Source organism: Xenopus tropicalis, chromosome 8, assembly GCF_000004195.4.
Source record: "Xenopus tropicalis strain Nigerian chromosome 8, UCB_Xtro_10.0, whole genome shotgun sequence".
Classification (NCBI taxonomy): Eukaryota; Metazoa; Chordata; class Amphibia; order Anura; family Pipidae; genus Xenopus; species Xenopus tropicalis.
Genome location: NC_030684.2, coordinates 16826725 through 16850267, shown reverse-complemented (window position 1 = coordinate 16850267; position 23543 = coordinate 16826725). Strand labels below are relative to the sequence as shown.

Here is a 23543-nt window from a genome sequence, read left to right as displayed (position 1 = left end):
GCCCGCCTATGTTGGGCCATTCTCTTACAGAGAGGTTGTTTTGTCTCCCCAATGTATAAGTCTGAGCACTCTTCACTACACTGGACAGCATAGACCACATTACTTTTCATGTGCTTGGGTGTTGGGTCTTTCGGGTGCACCAGCTTCTGTCTCAGGGTGTTGCTGGGTTTGAAAAACACAGGAATGCGATGTTTGTTGAAAATTCTCCTAAGTTTTTCTGATGTTCCAGCAACATATGGAATGACTATGTTGTTTCGCCTGCTGTGTTCCTCCCTTCTGTTTGTAGGTCTGGTCTTTCTGTTGGTCTTTGATTTGGTTTTGATGAAGGCCCAGTCTGGGTACCCACAAGTTTTCAGAGCTCCTTTTAGATGTTTATATTCTTTCTCCTTGGCCTCTGCATTGGATGCCACAGTTTCAGCCCGATGATGTAAAGTCCTAATTACACCCAGTTTATGTTCCAAAGGGTGGTGGGAATCAAACAGCAAGTACTGGTCTGTGTGGGTGGTGATTCCCACCACCCTTTGGAACATAAACTGGGTGTAATTAGGACTCTACATCATCGGGCTGAAACTGTGGCATCCAATGCAGAGGCCAAGGAGAAAGAATATAAACATCTAAAAGGAGCTCTGAAAACTTGTGGGTACCCAGACTGGGCCTTCATCAAAACCAAATCAAAGACCAACAGAAAGACCAGACCTACAAACAGAAGGGAGGAACACAGCAGGCGAAACAACATAGTCATTCCATATGTTGCTGGAACATCAGAAAAACTTAGGAGAATTTTCAACAAACATCGCATTCCTGTGTTTTTCAAACCCAGCAACACCCTGAGACAGAAGCTGGTGCACCCGAAAGACCCAACACCCAAGCACATGAAAAGTAATGTGGTCTATGCTGTCCAGTGTAGTGAAGAGTGCTCAGACTTATACATTGGGGAGACAAAACAACCTCTCTGTAAGAGAATGGCCCAACATAGGCGGGCAAACTCCTCAGGACAAGACTCAGCGGTCTATCTACACCTCAAAGAAAAAGGTCACTCTTTTGAGGACAGTAACGTGCATATTTTGGACCGAGAGGACAGATGGTTTGAAAGAGGTGTGAAAGAGGCCATTTATGCCAACCTGGAAAAACCATCCCTGAACAGAGGAGGGGGCCTGAGACACCGCTTGTCACCAACATACAATGGCGCGTTGACATCCTTACCCCGGCAGTTTCACAACAGTTCACACTTCCAGTCATGTACTTTGAAGGATTAACACCTTCATCAATGAGAATCTTGGTACCATTGTGATTGGATCATACCTTCTTACACCTGTCCGTTTCAGCTAACACCTAACTGAACAAGTTCAATGGAACCATTGTGATTGGATGTCTGTGACTCTACTACCATCAAGAGTTTAAATACCGGGGAATTCCCTACCAGTCATTTGAACTGAAGAAGCCACTCGGATGAGTGGTGAAACGTTTTCAAGAAAAACTCAGAAAAGTCCAGTTGTTTTAGACTTAATTCTACTAGATACTGTATATCATGACCTGGATGAATGAGAATCTTCATAGACAGCATCTTCTAACAACTGCACATGTAAGTTATCGTCTTGTGGGTTAGGGTGGGATGTGGGTTATGGTATTGCGAGTAAGGAGTGGGTTAATGTTTGTGGGTTAGGGTGGGATGTGGGTTATGGTATTGCGGGTAAGGAGTGGGTTAGTGTTTGTGGGTGAGGGTGGGATGTGGGTAATGGTATTGCGGGTCAGGAGTGGGCTAGTGTTTGTGGGTGAGGGTGGGATGTGGGTTATGGTATTGCGGGTCAGGAGTGGGTTAGTGTTTGTGGGTTATAGTGGGATGTGGGTTATGGTATTGCGGGTCAGGAGTGGGTTAATGTTTGTGGGTTAGGGTGGGATGTGGGTTATGGTATTGCGGGTCAGGAGTGGGTTAATGTTTGTGGGTTAGGGTGGGATGTGGGTTATGGTATTGCGGGTAAGGAGTGGGTTTGTGTTTGTGGGTTACAGTGGGATGTGGGTTATGGTATTGCGGGACAGGAGTGGGTTAGTGTTTGTGGGTTACAGTGGGATGTGGGTTATGGAATTGCGGGTCATGGTCACAGTAAAGGAACAAATTGCAGAATTATTATATACTCACCTACTCCATGGATAACACTGAACAATCTCTCCTTAGGAACGAAGCACTGAAACATCAACAACGAGGCAGCCATCGGGGGAGGGTCGGGGGCATAAATAGGGGGCCTAATTACCATCCTTGGGCCCCCACAAACATCTTTAACATCGTGGTCCCGATGGCAGCCCTCCATGTTCTCTTCATCATGGATATCAGAATCTTCTAACAACTGCAGGAGTGGGTTAATGTCTTGTGGGTCAGGGTGGGATGTGGGTTATAATATTTGGGGTCAGGAGTGGGTTAATGTTTGTGGGTTACAGTGGGATGTGGGTAATGGTATTGCGGGACAGGAGTGGGTTAATGTTTGTGGGTTACAGTGGGATGTGGGTTAGGGTATTGCGGGACAGGAGTGGGTTAGTGTTTGTGGGTTACAGTGGGATGTGGGTTATGGTATTGCGGGACAGGAGTGGGTTAGTGTTTGTGGGTTACAGTGGGATGTGGGTTAGGGTATTGCGGGACAGGAGTGGGTTAGTGTTTGTGGGTTACAGTGGGATGTGGGTTAGGGTATTATGGGTCAGGAGTGGGTTAATGTCATGTGGGTTAGGGTGGGATGTGGGTTATGGTATTGCGGGTCAGGAGTGGGTTAGTGTTTGTGGGTTAGGGTGGGATGTGGGTTATGGTATTGTGGGATCAGGAGTGGGTTAATATATATATATATTTTTTTATAACAATTCTTTTATTGAGTGTAAATGTACATAGTTTGCAGTATATTGTTTCCATTGTCATTTACTTGTTGTACAGAAAGTAAATAAAGTAAATAACAACATAACAATAATAACATTGCAGTGCCTTCTTTGCAGATACCGATGCTATTTGCCATTCAAGCTGTGTTTCTGGTTACTAGCCTGCCCTTCAGGGCCTTAGTGAGATATTGGGGTTACACTGTTACCTTGTGTCTGGGTGTGTAGGTTATTCAAGGGGGGGATATGGGGGGTACCTCCCTGACCTGCATATCTTAGGGGGGTTCTGCGTCTATCCATGGTGACCATATTTTATCAAATTTTTGAGGGCACCCTCTCCTTATGTACGTTAGCTTGTATAGGGGTATGGCTTTGTTGATCATGGATTCCCATGCTGCTACTCTAGGGCCATTGAGTGGGTTAATATTTTGTGGGTGAGGGTGGGATGTGGGTTATAGTATTGCGGGTCAGGAGTGGGTTAATATTTTGTGGGTGAGGGTGGGATGTGGGTTATGGTATTGCGGGACAGGAGTGGATTAGTGTTTGTGGGTTACAGTGGGATGTGGGTTATGGTATTGCGGGAAAGGAGTGGGTTAATATTTGTGGGTTACAGTGGGATGTGGGTTAGGGTATTGCGGGTCAGGAGTGGGTTAATATTTTGTGGGTGAGGGTGGGATGTGGGTTATGGTATTGCGGGACAGGAGTGGATTAGTGTTTGTGGGTTACAGTGGGATGTGGGTTATGGTATTGCGGGAAAGGAGTGGGTTAATATTTGTGGGTTACAGTGGGATGTGGGTTAGGGTATTGCGGGACAGGAGTGGGTTAGTGTTTGTGGGTTACAGTGGGATGTGAGTTAGGGTATTGTGGATCAGGAGTGGGTTACAGTGGGATGTGGGATATGGTATTGCGGGTCAGGAGTGGATTAATGTTTGTGGGTTACAGTGGGATGTGGGTTATGGTATTGTGGGTAAGAAATGGGTTAATGTTTGTGGGTTACAGTGGGATGTGGGATATGGTATTGCGGGACAGGAGTGGGTTAGTGTTTGTGGGTTACAGTGGGATGTGGGTTATGGTATTGCGGGACAGGAGTGGGTTAGTGTTTGTGGGTTACAGTGGGATGTGGGTTAGGGTATTATGGGTCAGGAGTGGGTTAATGTCATGTGGGTTAGGGTGGGATGTGGGTTATGGTATTGCGGGTCAGGAGTGGATTAGTGTTTGTGGGTTACAGTGGGACGTGGGTTAGGGTATTGCGGGTCAGAAGTGGGTTAGTGTTTGTGGGTTACAGTGGGAGGTGGGTTAGGGTATTGCGGGACAGGAGTGGGTTAGTGTTTGTGGGTTACAGTGGGATGTGGGTTAGGGTATTACGGGACAGCAGTGGGTTAGTGTTTGTGGGTTAGGGTATTGCGGGACAGCAGTGGGTTAGTGTTTGTGGGTTACAGTGGGATGTGGGTTATGGTATTGCGGGACAGCAGTGGGTTAGTGTTTGTGGGTTACAGTGGGATGTAGGTTAGGGTATTGCGGGACAGCAGTGGGTTAGTGTTTGTGGGTTACAGTGGGATGTGGGTTATGGTATTGCGAGTAAGGAGTGGGTTAATGTTTGTGGGTTAGGGTGGGATGTGGGTTATAGTATTGCGGGTAAGGAGTGGGTTAGTGTTTGTGGGTGAGGGTGGGATGTGGGTAATGGTATTGCGGGTCAGGAGTGGGCTAGTGTTTGTGGGTGAGGGTGGGATGTGGGTTATGGTATTGCGGGTCAGGAGTGGGTTAGTGTTTGTGGGTTATAGTGGGATGTGGGTTATGGTATTGCGGGTCAAGAGTGGGTTAATGTTTGTGGGTTAGGGTGGGATGTGGGTTATGGTATTGCGGGTCAGGAGTGGGTTAATGTTTGTGGGTTAGGGTGGGATGTGGGTTATGGTATTGCGGGTAAGGAGTGGGTTTGTGTTTGTGGGTTACAGTGGGATGTGGGTTATGGTATTGCGGGACAGGAGTGGGTTAGTGTTTGTGGGTTACAGTGGGATGTGGGTTAGGGTATTGTGGGAAAGGAGTGGGTTTGTGTTTGTGGGTTACAGTGGGATGTGGGTTAGGGTATTGCGGGACAGGAGTGGGTTTGTGTTTGTGGGTTACAGTGGGATGTGGGTTATGGTATTGCGGGACAGGAGTGGGTTTGTGTTTGTGGGTTACAGTGGGATGTGGGTTAGGGTATTGCGGGACAGGAGTGGGTTAATGTTTGTGGGTTAGGGTGGGATGTGGGTTATGGTATTGCGGGTAAGGAGTGGGTTTGTGTTTGTGGGTTACAGTGGGATGTGGGTTATGGTATTGCGGGACAGGAGTGGGTTTGTGTTTGTGGGTTACAGTGGGATGTGGGTTAGGGTATTGTGGGACAGGAGTGGGTTAGTGTTTGGGGGTTACAGTGGGATGTGGGTTATGGAATTGCGGGTCATGGTCACAGTAAAGGAACAAATTGCAGAATTATTATATACTCACCTACTCCATGGATAACACTGAACAATCTCTCCTTAGGAACGAAGCACTGAAACATCAACAACGAGGCAGCCATCGGGGGAGGGTCGGGGGCATAAATAGGGGGCCTAATTACCATCCTTGGGCCCCCACAAACATCTTTAACATCGTGGTCCCGATGGCAGCCCTCCATGTTCTCTTCATCATGGATATCAGAATCTTCTAACAACTGCAGGAGTGGGTTAATGTCTTGTGGGTTAGGGTGGGATGTGGGTTATAATATTTGGGGTCAGGAGTGGGTTAATGTTTGTGGGTTACAGTGGGATGTGGGTTATGGTATTGCGGGACAGGAGTGGGTTAATGTTTGTGGGTTACAGTGGGATGTGGGTTATGGTATTGCGGGACAGGAGTGGGTTAATGTCTTGTGGGTTACAGTGGGATGTGGGTTATGGTATTGCGGGACAGCAGTGGGTTAGTGTTTGTGGGTTACAGTGGGATGTGGGTTAGGGTATTGCGGGATAGCAGTGGGTTAGTGTTTGTGGGTTATAGTGGGATGTGGGTTATGGTATTGCGGGTCAGGAGTGGGTTAATGTTTGTGGGTTAGGGTGGGATGTGGGTTATGGTATTGCGGGTCAGGAGTGGGTTAATGTTTGTGGGTTAGGGTGGGATGTGGGTTATGGTATTGCGGGTAAGGAGTGGGTTTGTGTTTGTGGGTTACAGTGGGATGTGGGTTATGGTATTGCGGGACAGGAGTGGGTTAGTGTTTGTGGGTTACAGTGGGATGTGGGTTAGGGTATTGTGGGACAGGAGTGGGTTAGTGTTTGGGGGTTACAGTGGGATGTGGGTTATGGAATTGCGGGTCATGGTCACAGTAAAGGAACAAATTGCAGAATTATTATATACTCACCTACTCCATGGATAACACTGAACAATCTCTCCTTAGGAACGAAGCACTGAAACATCAACAACGAGGCAGCCATCGGGGGAGGGTCGGGGGCATAAATAGGGGGCCTAATTACCATCCTTGGGCCCCCACAAAACATCTTAAACATTGTGGTCCCGATGGCAGCCCTCCATGTTCTCTTCATCATGGATATCAGAATCTTCTAACAACTGCAGGAGTGGGTTAATGTCTTGTGGGTTAGGGTGGGATGTGGGTTATAATATTTGGGGTCAGGAGTGGGTTAATGTTTGTGGGTTACAGTGGGATGTGGGTTATGGTATTGCGGGACAGGAGTGGGTTAATGTTTGTGGGTTACAGTGGGATGTGGGTTAGGGTATTGCGGGACAGGAGTGGGTTAGTGTTTGTGGGTTACAGTGGGATGTGGGTTATGGTATTGCGGGACAGGAGTGGGTTAATGTCTTGTGGGTTACAGTGGGATGTTGGTTATGGTATTGCGGGACAGGAGTGGGTTAGTGTTTGTGGGTTACAGTGGGATGTGGGTTATGGTATTGCGGGACAGGAGTGGGTTAGTGTTTGTGGGTTACAGTGGGATGTGGGTTAGGGTATTGCGGGACAGGAGTGGGTTAGTGTTTGTGGGTTACAGTGGGATGTGTGTTAGGGTATTATGGGTCAGGAGTGGGTTAATGTCATGTGGGTTAGGGTGGGATGTGGGTTATGGTATTGTGGGATCAGGAGTGGGTTAATATATATATATATATTTTTTTATAACAATTCTTTTATTGAGTGTAAATGTACATAGTTTGCAGTATATTGTTTCCATTGTCATTTACTTGTTGTACAGAAAGTAAATAAAGTAAATAACAACATAACAATAATAACATTGCAGTGCCTTCTTTGCAGATACCGATGCTATTTGCCATTCAAGCTGTGTTTCTGGTTACTAGCCTGCCCTTCAGGGCCTTAGTGAGATATTGGGGTTACACTGTTACCTTGTGTCTGGGTGTGTAGGTTATTCAAGGGGGGGATATGGGGGGTACCTCCCTGACCTGCATATCTTAGGGGGGTTCTGCGTCTATCCATGGTGACCATATTTTATCAAATTTTTGAGGGCACCCTCTCCTTATGTACGTTAGCTTGTATAGGGGTATAGCTTTGTTGATCATGGATTCCCATGCTGCTACTCTAGGGCCATTGAGTGGGTTAATATTTTGTGGGTGAGGGTGGGATGTGGGTTATAGTATTGCGGGACAGGAGTGGATTAGTGTTTGTGGGTGAGGGTGGGATGTGGGTTATGGTATTGCGGGAAAGGAGTGGGTTGATATTTGTGGGTTACAGTGGGATGTGGGTTAGGGTATTGCGGGACAGGAGTGGGTTAGTGTTTGTGGGTTACAGTGGGATGTGAGTTAGGGTATTGTGGATCAGGAGTGGGTTACAGTGGGATGTGGGATATGGTATTGCGGGTCAGGAGTGGATTAATGTTTGTGGGTTACAGTGGGATGTGGGTTATGGTATTGTGGGTAAGAAATGGGTTAATGTTTGTGGGTTACAGTGGGATGTGGGATATGGTATTGCGGGACAGGAGTGGGTTAGTGTTTGTGGGTTACAGTGGGATGTGGGTTATGGTATTGCGGGACAGGAGTGGGTTAGTGTTTGTGGGTTACAGTGGGATGTGGGTTAGGGTATTATGGGTCAGGAGTGGGTTAATGTCATGTGGGTTAGGGTGGGATGTGGGTTATGGTATTGCGGGTCAGGAGTGGATTAGTGTTTGTGGGTTACAGTGGGACGTGGGTCAGGGTATTGCGGGTCAGGAGTGGGTTACAGTGGGATGTGGGATATGGTATTGCGGGTCAGGAGTGGATTAATGTTTGTGGGTTACAGTGGGATGTGGGTTATGGTATTGTGGGTAAGAAATGGGTTAATGTTTGTGGGTTACAGTGGGATGTGGGATATGGTATTGCGGGACAGGAGTGGGTTAGTGTTTGTGGGTTACAGTGGGATGTGGGTTATGGTATTGCGGGACAGGAGTGGGTTAGTGTTTGTGGGTTACAGTGGGATGTGGGTTAGGGTATTATGGGTCAGGAGTGGGTTAATGTCATGTGGGTTAGGGTGGGATGTGGGTTATGGTATTGCGGGTCAGGAGTGGATTAGTGTTTGTGGGTTACAGTGGGATGTGGGTTAGGGGGGGGTTTGCGGGACAGAAGTGGGTTAGTGTTTGTGGGTTACAGTGGGATGTGGGTTAGGGTATTGCGGGACAGGAGTGGGTTAGTGTTTGTGGGTTACAGTGGGATGTGTGTTAGGGTATTATGGGTCAGGAGTGGGTTAATGTCATGTGGGTTAGGGTGGGATGTGGGTTATGGTATTGCGGGTCAGGAGTGGGTTAGTGTTTGTGGGTTAGGGTGGGATGTGGGTTATGGTATTGTGGGATCAGGAGTGGGTTAATATATATATATATTTTTTTATAACAATTCTTTTATTGAGTGTAAATGTACATAGTTTGCAGTATATTGTTTCCATTGTCATTTACTTGTTGTACAGAAAGTAAATAAAGTAAATAACAACATAACAATAATAACATTGCAGTGCCTTCTTTGCAGATACCGATGCTATTTGCCATTCAAGCTGTGTTTCTGGTTACTAGCCTGCCCTTCAGGGCCTTAGTGAGATATTGGGGTTACACTGTTACCTTGTGTCTGGGTGTGTAGGTTATTCAAGGGGGGGATATGGGGGGTACCTCCCTGACCTGCATATCTTAGGGGGGTTCTGCGTCTATCCATGGTGACCATATTTTATCAAATTTTTGAGGGCACCCTCTCCTTATGTACGTTAGCTTGTATAGGGGTATAGCTTTGTTGATCATGGATTCCCATGCTGCTACTCTAGGGCCATTGAGTGGGTTAATGTTTTGTGGGTGAGGGTGGGATGTGGGTTATAGTATTGCGGGTCAGGAGTGGGTTAATATTTTGTGGGTGAGGGTGGGATGTGGGTTATGGTATTGCGGGACAGGAGTGGATTAGTGTTTGTGGGTTACAGTGGGATGTGGGTTATGGTATTGCGGGAAAGGAGTGGGTTAATATTTGTGGGTTACAGTGGGATGTGGGTTAGGGTATTGCGGGACAGGAGTGGGTTAGTGTTTGTGGGTTACAGTGGGATGTGAGTTAGGGTATTGTGGATCAGGAGTGGGTTACAGTGGGATATGGTATTGCGGGTCAGGAGTGGATTAATGTTTGTGGGTTACAGTGGGATGTGGGTTATGGTATTGTGGGTAAGAAATGGGTTAATGTTTGTGGGTTACAGTGGGATGTGGGATATGGTATTGCGGGACAGGAGTGGGTTAGTGTTTGTGGGTTACAGTGGGATGTGGGTTATGGTATTGCGGGACAGGAGTGGGTTAGTGTTTGTGGGTTACAGTGGGATGTGGGTTAGGGTATTATGGGTCAGGAGTGGGTTAATGTCATGTGGGTTAGGGTGGGATGTGGGTTATGGTATTGCGGGTCAGGAGTGGATTAGTGTTTGTGGGTTACAGTGGGACGTGGGTTAGGGTATTGCGGGTCAGAAGTGGGTTAGTGTTTGTGGGTTACAGTGGGAGGTGGGTTAGGGTATTGTGGGACAGGAGTGGGTTAGTGTTTGTGGGTTACAGTGGGATGTGGGTTAGGGTATTACGGGACAGCAGTGGGTTAGTGTTTGTGGGTTAGGGTATTGCGGGACAGCAGTGGGTTAGTGTTTGTGGGTTACAGTGGGATGTGGGTTATGGTATTGCGGGACAGCAGTGGGTTAGTGTTTGTGGGTTACAGTGGGATGTGGGTTAGGGTATTGCGGGACAGCAGTGGGTTAGTGTTTGTGGGTTACAGTGGGATGTGGGTTATGGTATTGCGGGACAGCAGTGGGTTAGTGTTTGTGGGTTACAGTGGGATGTGGGTTAGGGTATTGCGGGACAGCAGTGGGTTAGTGTTTGTGGGTTACAGTGGGATGTGGGTTAGGGTATTGCGGGACAGGAGTGGGTTAGTGTTTGTGGGTTACAGTGGGATGTGGGTTAGGGTATTGCGGGACAGGAGTGGGTTAGTGTTTGTGGGTTACAGTGGGATGTGGGTTAGGGTATTGCGGGACAGCAGTGGGTTAGTGTTTGTGGGTTACAGTGGGATGTGGGTTATGGTATTGCGGGACAGCAGTGGGTTAGTGTTTGTGGGTTACAGTGGGATGTGGGTTAGGGTATTGCGGGATAGCAGTGGGTTAGTGTTTGTGGGTTACAGTGGGATGTGGGTTAGGGTATTGCGGGACAGCAGTGGGTTAGTGTTTGTGGGTTACAGTGGGATGTGGGTTAGGGTATTGCGGGACAGCAGTGGGTTAGTGTTTGTGGGTTACAGTGGGATGTGGGTTAGGGTATTGCGGGACAGCAGTGGGTTAGTGTTTGTGGGTTACTGATAAAAATCTTTTATCCCGGCTGAGTGATGAGACGACCCATATCCGCAGCCTGAGATACCGGTTCCCATGGATTCCCCAAACGCACCGAACAAGGTTTCCTACGATATCATTGGTGCGCGTATGGGCAGCTTAAGGCTCAAGGTATTATAGCCAGAGGCAATAAAAAGGCAAAACACACAGAGTTGTAGCTGCAAAGAAGATTACAGTACTGTGGGGGCTCAGGGGGCGCTGATATATAAGGCAACAACTCACGCCATGTACTCACCATTACACTGAAGGCTAAACCAGTTACCCATCTGGTAACCAGCAACAAGCCCTGTACCCCGAGCCCTCGGCCTGTACCATCCATACTATCATAGCCTGGCAACCCCCCCTCTCTGTAATGCCCCAAACCATAAGGATCTCCTCGCCAAAAAGCACATCTACACGACACCTGCCTATTGGGGAAAGTAGGGCCCTACTGGGACTGCCCCCCCAGCAAGAAATGCCCCCCCATAATAAGGGGAACTGTACCCCCAAATACAACTGGGCTCAAGAACTCAAACCAGAAATATGTAAAAACACTGATTGGTTGTACTGTACTGACTGATTAGAATGGGTTGGACGGCTGAATACAGGGTTATGGGAGATCGTGGTACCAGTTGGTCCAGTCAGGAAGGAATCCCCCCCCCCTGCAGCAAATAGAGAGGCCTCAGAAGGGGTTTATCCTTCCTCTGGGTCAACTAGCAGTTAGGCAGGTTATATACAGGCATTATGGCTGAACGTGATCCACGTGTGTCCTTTTAAACCTAATTTATCTGATTATGTAAATAACATAGTTGGATGACACCTCGGGGCACCCTGGCAAAGTGCCATTAAAGGCCTAAGGACATACAGGTATAGGGCCGGTTATCCAGAATGCTCGGTACAAAGGGTATTACGGATAAGGGGTCTTTCCGTAATTTGGATCTCCATCCCTTAAGTCTACTAAAAAATCAATAAAACATTAATTAAACCCAATAGGATTGTTTTGCATCCAATAAGGATTATTTATATCTTAGTTGGGATCAAGTACAGGTACTGTTTTATTATTACAGAGAAAAGGGAATCATTTAACCATTAAATAAACCCAATAGGGCTGTTCTGCCCCAATAAGGGGTAATTATATCTTAGTTGGGATCAAGTACAGGTACTGTTTTATTATTACAGAGAAAAGGGAATCATTCAACCATTAAATAAACCCAATAGGGCTGTTCTGCCCCAATAAGGGGTAATTATATCTTAGTTGGGATCAAGTACAGGTACTGTTTTATTATTACAGAGAAAAGGGAATCATTCAACCATTAAATAAACCCAATAGGGCTGTTCTGCCCCCAATAAGGGGTAATTATATCTTAGTTGGGATCAAGTACAGGTACTGTACTTGATTCGTTGTTCTAATATCCCTTGTTCTAATAAGCCTGAATTCGCCCGATATAACCCACCCGTAGGTGGGGATACCGGGAGAAGATCAGCTCGCTTGGCAACGTGTATGGCCGCCAATATTCTTCCTTCCTGGGCCGAACACACTATATAATCCCAGAGGTAGAGCCAGGGTAGACCTTTACCTGTGGCTCCTTGTTTAGTGTGGCAGCTCCGTCAGTCTCCCTTGTGCTCTATCCGATTCTCAGTTCATTCCCCAGGCCACAGATTTTGGCCTTTAAGTTGCGCAGTTCCCCTTGAATTTTTTGTGTCTTTTTGTTGCCCTGCCGCACTGCATCCAGAATAGCAAGATCTTGGTCTGGCCCGATGTTCAGCGTCACCTGAGAGGAGAGCAAAAAGAGGAGAGCAAGATTAATTCACATCTCCTCTCACCCCCACAGGGCCCTTACCCATAGGGGTTCCTTCTTAGTTTGGTTATGAGCCGTCTCACTGCGTGTGTTTAATCCTCTAGTACAGCAATAGCAGTGTTATGAAGTTTAAGCTCCCCCTACTGGCTAGAAAATGTAACTGCTGCTCCAAATATCATAGTACAGGTATGGGATCACTTATCCGGAAACCCGTTATCCAGAAAGCTCTGAATTACAGAATGCCGTCTCCCATAGACTCCATTTTAAACCTGATTTTCTTTTTATCTGTAATAATAAAACAGTACCTTGTAATTGATCCCAACTAAGATATAATTACCCCTTATTGGGGGCAGAACAGCCCTATTGGGTTTATTTAATGGTTAAATGATTCCCTTTTCTCTGTAATAATAAAACAGGACCTGTACTTGATCCCAACTAAGATATAATTACCCCTTATTGGGGGCAGAACAGCCCTATTGGGTTTATTTAATGGTTAAATGATTCCCTTTTCTCTGTAATAATAAAACAGTACCTGTACTTGATCCCAACTAAGATATAATTACCCCTTATTGGGGGCAGAACAGCCCTATTGGGTTTATTTAATGGTTAAATGATTTTTTAGTAGACTTAAGGTATGGAGGTCCAAATTACGGAAAGACCCCATACCCAGAATACCCTTGGTTCCGAGCATTCTGGATAATGGGTTTTTACCTTCAAGTATGTTATAGAATGGTCAATTTTTAATTTGTCTTCATTTTTTTATAGTTTTTTTTTTTTAATCATTTGCATTCTTCGTCTGGCTCTAAATGGGGGTCACTGACCCCGGCAGCCCATAAACTACTGCTCTGTGAGGCTACAGTTTTATTGTCCTTTTTTATTACTTATCGTTCTATTCAGGTGCTCTCCTACTCATGTTCAAGTCTCTTATTCAAAGCGCTGACTGGTTGCTAGACTAATTTGAACCCAAGCAACCAGACAGCTGCTGAAATTTCGAATTGGAAAGCTACTGAACAAAAGCTAAGTAAAATCCACAAATAAAAAAAAAAAGACCAATTGCAAATTGTCTCAGAATAGCCATCTCTTCTACTAGATTGTACTAGAAAATACCAGCCTGTGTGTTTTCCCCTGTTTGGTTAAGGTGACACTTAATATTTATTCTCTGCCATCTTGTTTCTGTATATAGATATGCTTTCGTATAAGGCAATGAGATGCGTGCAACAGAAAATCTTGCCGTCGGTCTATCCCAGACTCACCTTGAATAGTTGCTTCTCTACATCCTTTAACCGCTGTCTCAGCAGCTTGATGTCAGTCTTATAGCCCTCTACCTCCATGTTGCGCCTTTTCTCCAGAGCCTCGTATCTCTGCGCCATCAATTGCAGCCGCTTGGCCACCTTATCTGAACGTTCCTGGTATAAGAATAACATTGGATATTAATCTCACAAACAGATGTTGGGTAACTGTAACACTACAGGAGGACTAGGGGAGATAACCAGTCACATTTTTATAAAAGCGAACAAAGCGGTTTTTAATTATTTGCTTTCTTCTTCTGACTCTTTCCACAGTCAAATGGGGGTCACTGACCCCGGCAGCCAAGAAACTATTGCTCCGCGAGGCTACTTTTAATTGTGTTGATTTGAAAAACCCATCATACTGTTCTTCGACTTCAGCTTATTCTTCCGCTTTTTCTTCTTATTTTTAGCGCCCCCCATTTTCTAAACGCTACTCCACCTACAGCTTTAGGGGTACAACACCCAGACTCCCCACACTTCTTCGCCCTATAGCGGAGCAGGTTGCTTGTGCTTTTCTAAGCGATTCCCCCCGTCTTTTTGTGGCGCTGCTCCGAACACCCCAATTTTCCATTGACTTTGACAGGGAAGAATGAAATGAAGAATGAAACAGCGACAATTGCTGGATCCCAAAGGGGGAGGGGCCAACAACAGCCAATCAAATATAACCCATTGACTTTAATGGGAAAATTTAAACTGCTGCCAATCTTACAGCTCTGAGGCTACAGTCCCCAAACTTGAATCACATAGTCATGGGGTCAGCCTGAATGAAAATATGATGATTGTTGGATGCCCAAAAGTGGGCGGAACTGTGAACAGCCAATCAGATTTTACCCTGCTGCCATTCTCACAGTAATAACACCGGGGTCCCCAAACTTTGCAGAGTTAATGCAAAGTTTGCAGAGTTAGTCACTGGGTAAGTACAATTCCAGGTTAGAAAAAGTGGGCGGAGCCACCAACCGCCAATCAGATGTCTCTTGTTGACTTTCAGTGGGGAAATTTAAATTGCTGCCATTCAGACAGTATTAAAACCAGGGTCCCCAAACTTTGCACAGTGGTTTTTACTATAGAACTGTGGTCCAAGGTTAGAGAAAGTGGGCGGAGCCAACAGATCAAATTTCCTTTAGTGACTTCACGTTTTTTAACCCAACATAAAGTTTGTTCTCAACCTTCCATTTCTAGTTGTTATTGTTATTTCTCTATTCAGGCCCTCTCCTATTCATATACCAGTCTCTCACTCAAACCACTTTCTGGTTGCTAATAGGGTAATGTAAACCCTAGCAACCAGATGACTCGGGAGTGGCTGAACAAAAAGTAAAATACATTTAACAAACACAAAAAAATAAAGACCAATTGCAAACTGTATTAGAATATTACTTTCTACATCATACTAAATCAGGGATCTTCAAACCATGGCCCAAAGGCCGGATTTAGCCCCCCAAGGTAATTAACCTGGCCCCGGCTGCCTCCTCACCCCTGGCTACTACCTGTAGACCTGCAGACGCAGCAGGGAATGGGGGAGCGGGGAGCTAGAGGATGCAGCAGGGAATGGGGGAGCGGGGAGCTAGAGGATGCAGCAGGGAATGGGGGAGCAGGGAGCTAGAGGATGCAGCAGGGAATGGGGGAGCAGGGAGCTAGAGGATGCAGCAGGGAGTGGGGGAGCAGGGAGTAGAGGATGCAGCAGGGAGTGGGGGAGCAGGGAGTCGGAGAATGAAGCAGGGGAGCAGGAAGGCGGAGGACGGAGCGGGGGAGAAGGGAGCTGGAGGACGCAGCAGGAAGTGGGGGAGCCGGAGGACACAGCTGGGAGCGGGGGAGCAGGGAGTCGGAGGATGAAGCAGGGGAGCAGGGAGCCGGAGGATGGAGCGGGGGAGCAGGGAGTCGAAGGACAAAGCAGGGGAGCAGGGAGCCGGAGGATGGAGCGGGGGAGCAGGGAGTCGGAGGACAAAGCAGGGAGCAAGAGGATGCAGCAGGGAGCAGGGGAACAGACAGTGGGCCATAGTTTGAGGATGCGGGGGCCTAGTTTGAGGACTACAGTCCGGCCCCCAAGCAGTCTGAGGGACCATGAACTGGCCCCATGTTTAAAAAGTTTGAGGACCCCTGTAGTAAATGGTAACTCAAATGTGAACCCCCCTTTACAAGGTATTAAGAACTCACCTTGAAGATTTCCCTGCCCACGTCTCCCTCCTCTCGTATCTTTCCCAGCTCATCCTCCAGTGTCACACACTGCTCCCGGTACATTTCAGCGAGGCGATGTGCTTGTGCCAGCTGCTCTGTAAGAGACTGTATAAGAAGAGGCATAAGAACCAGCAAGCAGCACTAATACCATAATATCCTTTATTCACACATTCATGGGAATTACCCTTCACTTCCTCACTGTGCGAGTGCCGACTTGCTTTCTCGACCAATGACAAACGCAGGATCTCTCGCTCGTGTTCCCGCTCTTGCTCTGGGTCACTACTTAAAGCCAACTGCTCTCGGCACCGGTCTAGCTCTCGGAGCAGCCGATCCTTCTCGGCCATCCAAGATTTCTCATTGGCTCGGCACTCAAATTTCAGTTGCAGGAAATCCCTGGTGCTCTCGTACAGCAATTTCTGGGTCTTATTCAGCCTGGGAAAGATTGATGGTGATGGTTCCAGAAGCCAGTGATGTACAACAGGGGGCTGATTTCCCTAACCCTAGGTGTAGGAGGCCTATGGATTTCTCCACTTTTCTCACACACTCACTTATCTGTCATAGATTTCATTTTGTCCTGGTCTCTTTGGTGCTGCACCTGGGTTTCTTCCACGCGGACCTTCCTGTCCTCTAGAGTCTCTATCTGCTCTTTGGATAGTCGTGTCTGCTCTTCCAGCTGGGCCTGCAGCGCCTCCACCTGGTCAGAGGAAAAGGTAACAACTTGCATTCAGTTGACTTTAAAGAAGGAAGTCTTGTAATCCAACAGCAGGAACCCCAATCAGGGTCGGAACTATGGGTAGGCAGAAGAGGCAGCTGCCTAGGGTGCAATTATTGGGGGGCAAAAGGCGCCTTTCCTGCCTACCCCTAGTCCGCGATCCTTTGTCATTGCCCCCGGGTGCAATGTCCCATCGCAAGTGGCCGACCGGGTTGCCTAGGGCTTCGCCCACCTATGACCCCAATATCTGTTTCACACATTACATGAACAGAATGACCCAAGGAATAATTAAATATTCAAACGCAGCTTCACCTGAAGCAAAAGAATCTGGGGATCTTCTTTCTTGCCCTCTTTGCTTCTGTCTTGCTTCCCCGGTGCTTTCAGGGGTGCTTGTTTGGTACCTGTAAGTGGAAAGCAGCGGGTCACCGACTGACATATATGAAAGAGTCAAACTTAGGGAAACTTACAGCCATGGCTCCTTTATATAAAAGAAAAAGATATTAAAACAAAAGCCAAGTTTAAACACATTTTAGGAAATAAGATTTGAAAGCACACAAGTCACTAACCTGCCTGGCCTGAACGTTGCAGTTTCCGGGCGTATGGATCCCCAGACTGAACAGCACGTTGGGGAATGGTGACCTGCAATTGCAGACGAATTAAAGGGAAAGTTAATTTAAGATAAAACCTGGGCTGATTTTTTATTTTTATTAGCAACCTCCCCTGGAATTTGGAAACCCATCAGTGCCCCCCCAATACTTATGTCGTTAGGAAGCTCAGATTCTCCCTATTGCTTGTTACATGGCCAGGCAGATCTAAGAAAAAACCGAGAAGCTCACATGGATATTCTTGTTATGCGGCTGAAAAATGGGTTACTGTTATGGGTTACTGCCCAGGGGCAAATCAGCCCAGTGTTGTTAATTAAGCACCAATGGGTTCCTAAACAAAGAGGACATCAGGAGACAGGACACTGATGACAGTTGAGGACCCTCCTCCTCTCCCTTTATCCCACCATTCCGGAAGGGAGCCAGCTTGTAATAAAGAGAAATAAGCTCTAGAACATAAACCTACTAACAACTCTCAACAAGACTAAGGGCAATTTTGAACAAGAGTTGGGGGAGGGAAGCCCTGTGTCCCCCTTACGACTGGAGAGAAAAGGATTTAACAGTAACACATAAATCTCCTTTTCTCCCATGTCTAGGGGGACACAGGGACCGTGGGGACATTTTCGGTCCATTTTATCAATGTCTGCATTTGATCATGAACTGAATTCTCCTGAATAGCATTAACCCTTTTACTGCCAGCTGTTTTGGTCAAAGCGGAACTTGTATTGCCAGACAGTTTTTGAACATTTTGCACTGTTTCACTTTAGGGGCCTTTCCTCGGGGGGACTTTTAGTTTACCCAGGAAAACAATATATCGATTTTTTCAGAACAACCTAAGCTTTCAAAATATGGTAGAATTTTTGTGTAATTCCAATTCTGTAACAAGATATAGGCTTCTAAATGTGTAAAAATAAAAAAAATCACATTTTCCATAATATAAACACACATACTAGAAACAAAAATTATTTTATGCCCGAATATACAACTGATTTGGAAAGTCCCATGTCTCCTGAACGTGCCAATACCAAATATATATAGTTTTATGGAGATTTCTCACTTGTATAGGTCACAAACTCCCAGCAGTACATTACCAAATTCCCAAAGCACTGCTCCAGAAAGCTGCATACTTTAGATTTAAAGAACAAAATTTCCACTAACAGAAGGTTTATCCCAGAAAATTGTACATTTTTGGAAAGAACAGATTCTGGGGAATCCAGAATAGGCACAACTGTCTGTCTACTCCAAACTATCAAGTCGCAATGCTTTCCTAAAGTTATTGGTTTTTATCAAAATTTGTGATTTTTTTTAAAAAATTGCTTTAAAGCTTCCAGTCTATAGTATCTTATCTCCTACAGGTCATAAAGTAACCAAATAAAACACCCTAAATATGAACCCCAGGGGTCCCCTGAACAGTTTGATGCCCAATATGTATAGGTTTAGCTAAGTATGTGGCATGTAGGGGCCCCAATGGGAACATACCCCCATATGTACTGTCATTTCTGTCATTTCAGCTCCTGCAAAATCAACACATTTACATCCTTTATGTCGGATAATGCTACAAAAAAAGTACACTCACCCCAGAAAGCCATATATTTTTGGAAAATACACATCCCCCCGATTCTATAATGGGTAAACATTTCTTTTTGCTCCAAAGTACAAAGCTGTAAAGCTTTCCTAAGTTTGCAGATCAGCCCCCCAGCCCAATAAATAGTGACTGTCTGTGGCACCTTACAGCCCCCCTGGCATTCCCAGTACCCAGAGGAACAAACAGCCCCCCCCCCAGCCCAATAAATAGTGACTGTCTGTGGCACCTTACAGCCCCCCTGGCATTCCCAGTACCCAGAGGTACAAACAGCCCCCCCAGCCCAATAAATAGTGACTGTCTGTGGCACCTTACAGCCCCCCTGGCATTCCCAGTACCCAGAGGAACAAACAGCCCCCCCCCAGCCCAATAAATAGTGACTGTCTGTGGCACCTTACAGCCCCCCTGGCATTCCCAGTACCCAGAGGTACAAACAGCCCCCCCAGCCCAATAAATAGTGACTGTCTGTGGCACCTTACAGCCCCCCTGGCATTCCCAGTACCCAGAGGTACAAACAGCCCCCCCCAGCCCAATAAATAGTGACTGTCTGTGGCACCTTACAGCCCCCTGGCATTCCCAGTACCCAGAGGCACAAACAGCCCCCCCCAGCCCAATAAATAGTGACTGTCTGTGGCACCTTACAGCCCCCTGGCATTCCCAGTACCCAGAGGAACAAACAGCCCCCCCCCAGCCCAATAAATAGTGACTGTCTGTGGCACCTTACAGCCCCCCTGGCATTCCAGTACCCAGAGGAACAAACAGCCCCCCCCCAGCCCAATAAATAGTGACTGTCTGTGGCACCTTACAGCCCCCCTGGCATTCCCAGTACCCAGAGGCACAAACAGCCCCCCCCAGCCCAATAAATAGTGACTGTCTGTGGCACCTTACAGCCCCCCTGGCATTCCCAGTACCCAGAGGAACAAACAGCCCCCCCCAGCCCAATAAATAGTGACTGTCTGTGGCACCTTACAGCCCCCCTGGCATTCCCAGTACCCAGAGGCACAAACAGCCCCCCCCAGCCCAATAAATAGTGACTGTCTGTGGCACCTTACAGCCCCCCTGGCATTCCCAGTACCCAGAGGCACAAACAGCCCCCCCCAGCCCAATAAATAGTGACTGTCTGTGGCACCTTACAGCCCCCTGGCATTCCCAGTACCCAGAGGCACAAACAGCCCCCCCAGCCCAATAAATAGTGACTGTCTGTGGCACCTTACAGCCCCCCTGGCATTCCCAGTACCCAGAGGCACAAACAGCCCCCCCCCAGCCCAATAAATAGTGACTGTCTGTGGCACCTTACAGCCCCCCTGGCATTCCCAGTACCCAGAGGCACAAACAGCCCCCCCAGCCCAATAAATAGTGACTGTCTGTGGCACCTTACAGCCCCCCTGGCATTCCCAGTACCCAGAGGCACAAACAGCCCCCCCAGCCCAATAAATAGTGACTGTCTGTGGCACCTTACAGCCCCCCTGGCATTCCCAGTACCCAGAGGCACAAACAGCCCCCCCCCAGCCCAATAAATAGTGACTGTCTGTGGCACCTTACAGCCCCCCTGGCATTCCCAGTACCCAGAGGCACAAACAGCCCCCCCCAGCCCAATAAATAGTGACTGTCTGTGGCACCTTACAGCCCCCCTGGCATTCCCAGTACCCAGAGGAACAAACAGCCCCCCCAGCCCAATAAATAGTGACTGTCTGTGGCACCTTACAGCCCCCCTGGCATTCCCAGTACCCAGAGGAACAAACAGCCCCCCCCAGCCCAATAAATAGTGACTGTCTGTGGCACCTTACAGCCCCCCTGGCATTCCCAGTACCCAGAGGAACAAACAGCCCCCCCAGCCCAATAAATAGTGACTGTCTGTGGCACCTTACAGCCCCCCTGGCATTCCCAGTACCCAGAGGCACAAACAGCCCCCCCCAGCCCAATAAATAGTGACTGTCTGTGGCACCTTACAGCCCCCCTGGCATTCCCAGTACCCAGAGGCACAAACAGCCCCCCCCAGCCCAATAAATAGTGACTGTCTGTGGCACCTTACAGCCCCCCTGGCATTCCCAGTACCCAGAGGCACAAACAGCCCCCCCCAGCCCAATAAATAGTGACTGTCTGTGGCACCTTACAGCCCCCCTGGCATTCCCAGTACCCAGAGGCACAAACAGCCCCCCCCAGCCCAATAAATAGTGACTGTCTGTGGCACCTTACAGCCCCCCTGGCATTCCCAGTACCCAGAGGCACAAACAGCCCCCCCCAGCCCAATAAATAGTGACTGTCTGTGGCACCTTACAGCCCCCCTGGCATTCCCAGTACCCAGAGGCACAAACAGCCCCCCCAGCCCAATAAATAGTGACTGTCTGTGGCACCTTACAGCCCCCCTGGCATTCCCAGTACCCAGAGGCACAAACAGCCCCCCCAGCCCAATAAATAGTGACTGTCTGTGGCACCTTACAGCCCCCCTGGCATTCCCAGTACCCAGAGGCACAAACAGCCCCCCCAGCCCAATAAATAGTGACTGTCTGTGGCACCTTACAGCCCCCCTGGCATTCCCAGTACCCAGAGGCACAAACAGCCCCCCCCAGCCCAATAAATAGTGACTGTCTGTGGCACCTTACAGCCCCCCTGGCATTCCCAGTACCCAGAGGCACAAACAGCCCCCCCCAGCCCAATAAATAGTGACTGTCTGTGGCACCTTACAGCCCCCCTGGCATTCCCAGTACCCAGAGGCACAAACAGCCCCCCCAGCCCAATAAATAGTGACTGTCTGTGGCACCTTACAGCCCCCCTGGCATTCCCAGTACCCAGAGGCACAAACAGCCCCCCCCAGCCCAATAAATAGTGACTGTCTGTGGCACCTTACAGCCCCCCTGGCATTCCCAGTACCCAGAGGCACAAACAGCCCCCCCCAGCCCAATAAATAGTGACTGTCTGTGGCACCTTACAGCCCCCCTGGCATTCCCAGTACCCAGAGGCACAAACAGCCCCCCCCAGCCCAAATAAATAGTGACTGTCTGTGGCACCTTACAGCCCCCCTGGCATTCCAGTACCCAGAGGCACAAACAGCCCCCCCCAGCCCAATAAATAGTGACTGTCTGTGGCACCTTACAGCCCCCCTGGCATTCCCAGTACCCAGAGGCACAAACAGCCCCCCCAGCCCAATAAATAGTGACTGTCTGTGGCACCTTACAGCCCCCCTGGCATTCCCAGTACCCAGAGGCACAAACAGCCCCCCCAGCCCAATAAATAGTGACTGTCTGTGGCACCTTACAGCCCCCCTGGCATTCCCAGTACCCAGAGGCACAAACAGCCCCCCCAGCCCAATAAATAGTGACTGTCTGTGGCACCTTACAGCCCCCCTGGCATTCCCAGTACCCAGAGGCACAAACAGCCCCCCCAGCCCAATAAATAGTGACTGTCTGTGGCACCTTACAGCCCCCCTGGCATTCCCAGTACCCAGAGGCACAAACAGCCCCCCCCAGCCCAATAAATAGTGACTGTCTGTGGCACCTTACAGCCCCCCTGGCATTCCCAGTACCCAGAGGCACAAACAGCCCCCCCCAGCCCAATAAATAGTGACTGTCTGTGGCACCTTACAGCCCCCCTGGCATTCCCAGTACCCAGAGGCACAAACAGCCCCCCCCAGCCCAATAAATAGTGACTGTCTGTGGCACCTTACAGCCCCCTGGCATTCCCAGTACCCAGAGGCACAAACAGCCCCCCCCAGCCCAATAAATAGTGACTGTCTGTGGCACCTTACAGCCCCCCTGGCATTCCCAGTACCCAGAGGCACAAACAGCCCCCCCCAGCCCAATAAATAGTGACTGTCTGTGGCACCTTACAGCCCCCCTGGCATTCCCAGTACCCAGAGGCACAAACAGCCCCCCCAGCCCAATAAATAGTGACTGTCTGTGGCACCTTACAGCCCCCCTGGCATTCCCAGTACCCAGAGGCACAAACAGCCCCCCCCAGCCCAATAAATAGTGACTGTCTGTGGCACCTTACAGCCCCCCTGGCATTCCCAGTACCCAGAGGCACAAACAGCCCCCCCAGCCCAATAAATAGTGACTGTCTGTGGCACCTTACAGCCCCCCTGGCATTCCCAGTACCCAGAGGCACAAACAGCCCCCCCCAGCCCAATAAATAGTGACTGTCTGTGGCACCTTACAGCCCCCCTGGCATTCCCAGTACCCAGAGGCACAAACAGCCCCCCCCAGCCCAATAAATAGTGACTGTCTGTGGCACCTTACAGCCCCCCTGGCATTCCCAGTACCCAGAGGCACAAACAGCCCCCCCCAGCCCAATAAATAGTGACTGTCTGTGGCACCTTACAGCCCCCCTGGCATTCCCAGTACCCAGAGGCACAAACAGCCCCCCCCAGCCCAATAAATAGTGACTGTCTGTGGCACCTTACAGCCCCCCTGGCATTCCCAGTACCCAGAGGCACAAACAGCCCCCCCAGCCCAATAAATAGTGACTGTCTGTGGCACCTTACAGCCCCCCTGGCATTCCCAGTACCCAGAGGCACAAACAGCCCCCCCCAGCCCAATAAATAGTGACTGTCTGTGGCACCTTACAGCCCCCCTGGCATTCCCAGTACCCAGAGGCACAAACAGCCCCCCCCAGCCCAATAAATAGTGACTGTCTGTGGCACCTTACAGCCCCCCTGGCATTCCCAGTACCCAGAGGCACAAACAGCCCCCCCCAGCCCAATAAATAGTGACTGTCTGTGGCACCTTACAGCCCCCCTGGCATTCCCA

The 23543-nt window shown here is 48.6% G+C and overlaps 1 protein-coding gene across 1 annotated transcript in view; it reads right to left on the bottom strand.

Moving 5' to 3' along the window:
- Window positions 1-12159: 12159 nt before the first annotated feature.
- LOC101732242 (coiled-coil domain-containing protein 77) overlaps window positions 12160-23543 on the bottom strand; it is a 67332-nt gene continuing 55948 nt past the window's right edge. Inside the window, exons 3-9 of the mRNA XM_031892185.1 lie at window positions 17181-17253; window positions 16927-17015; window positions 16451-16596; window positions 16076-16334; window positions 15882-16007; window positions 13695-13847; window positions 12160-12414 (exon numbers count right to left, since the gene is read on the bottom strand). Coding sequence (XP_031748045.1) covers window positions 12268-12414; window positions 13695-13847; window positions 15882-16007; window positions 16076-16334; window positions 16451-16596; window positions 16927-17015; window positions 17181-17253 — 993 coding nt within the window. The 3' untranslated portion in view covers window positions 12160-12267. The remainder of the gene's footprint in view (window positions 12415-13694; window positions 13848-15881; window positions 16008-16075; window positions 16335-16450; window positions 16597-16926; window positions 17016-17180; window positions 17254-23543) is intronic.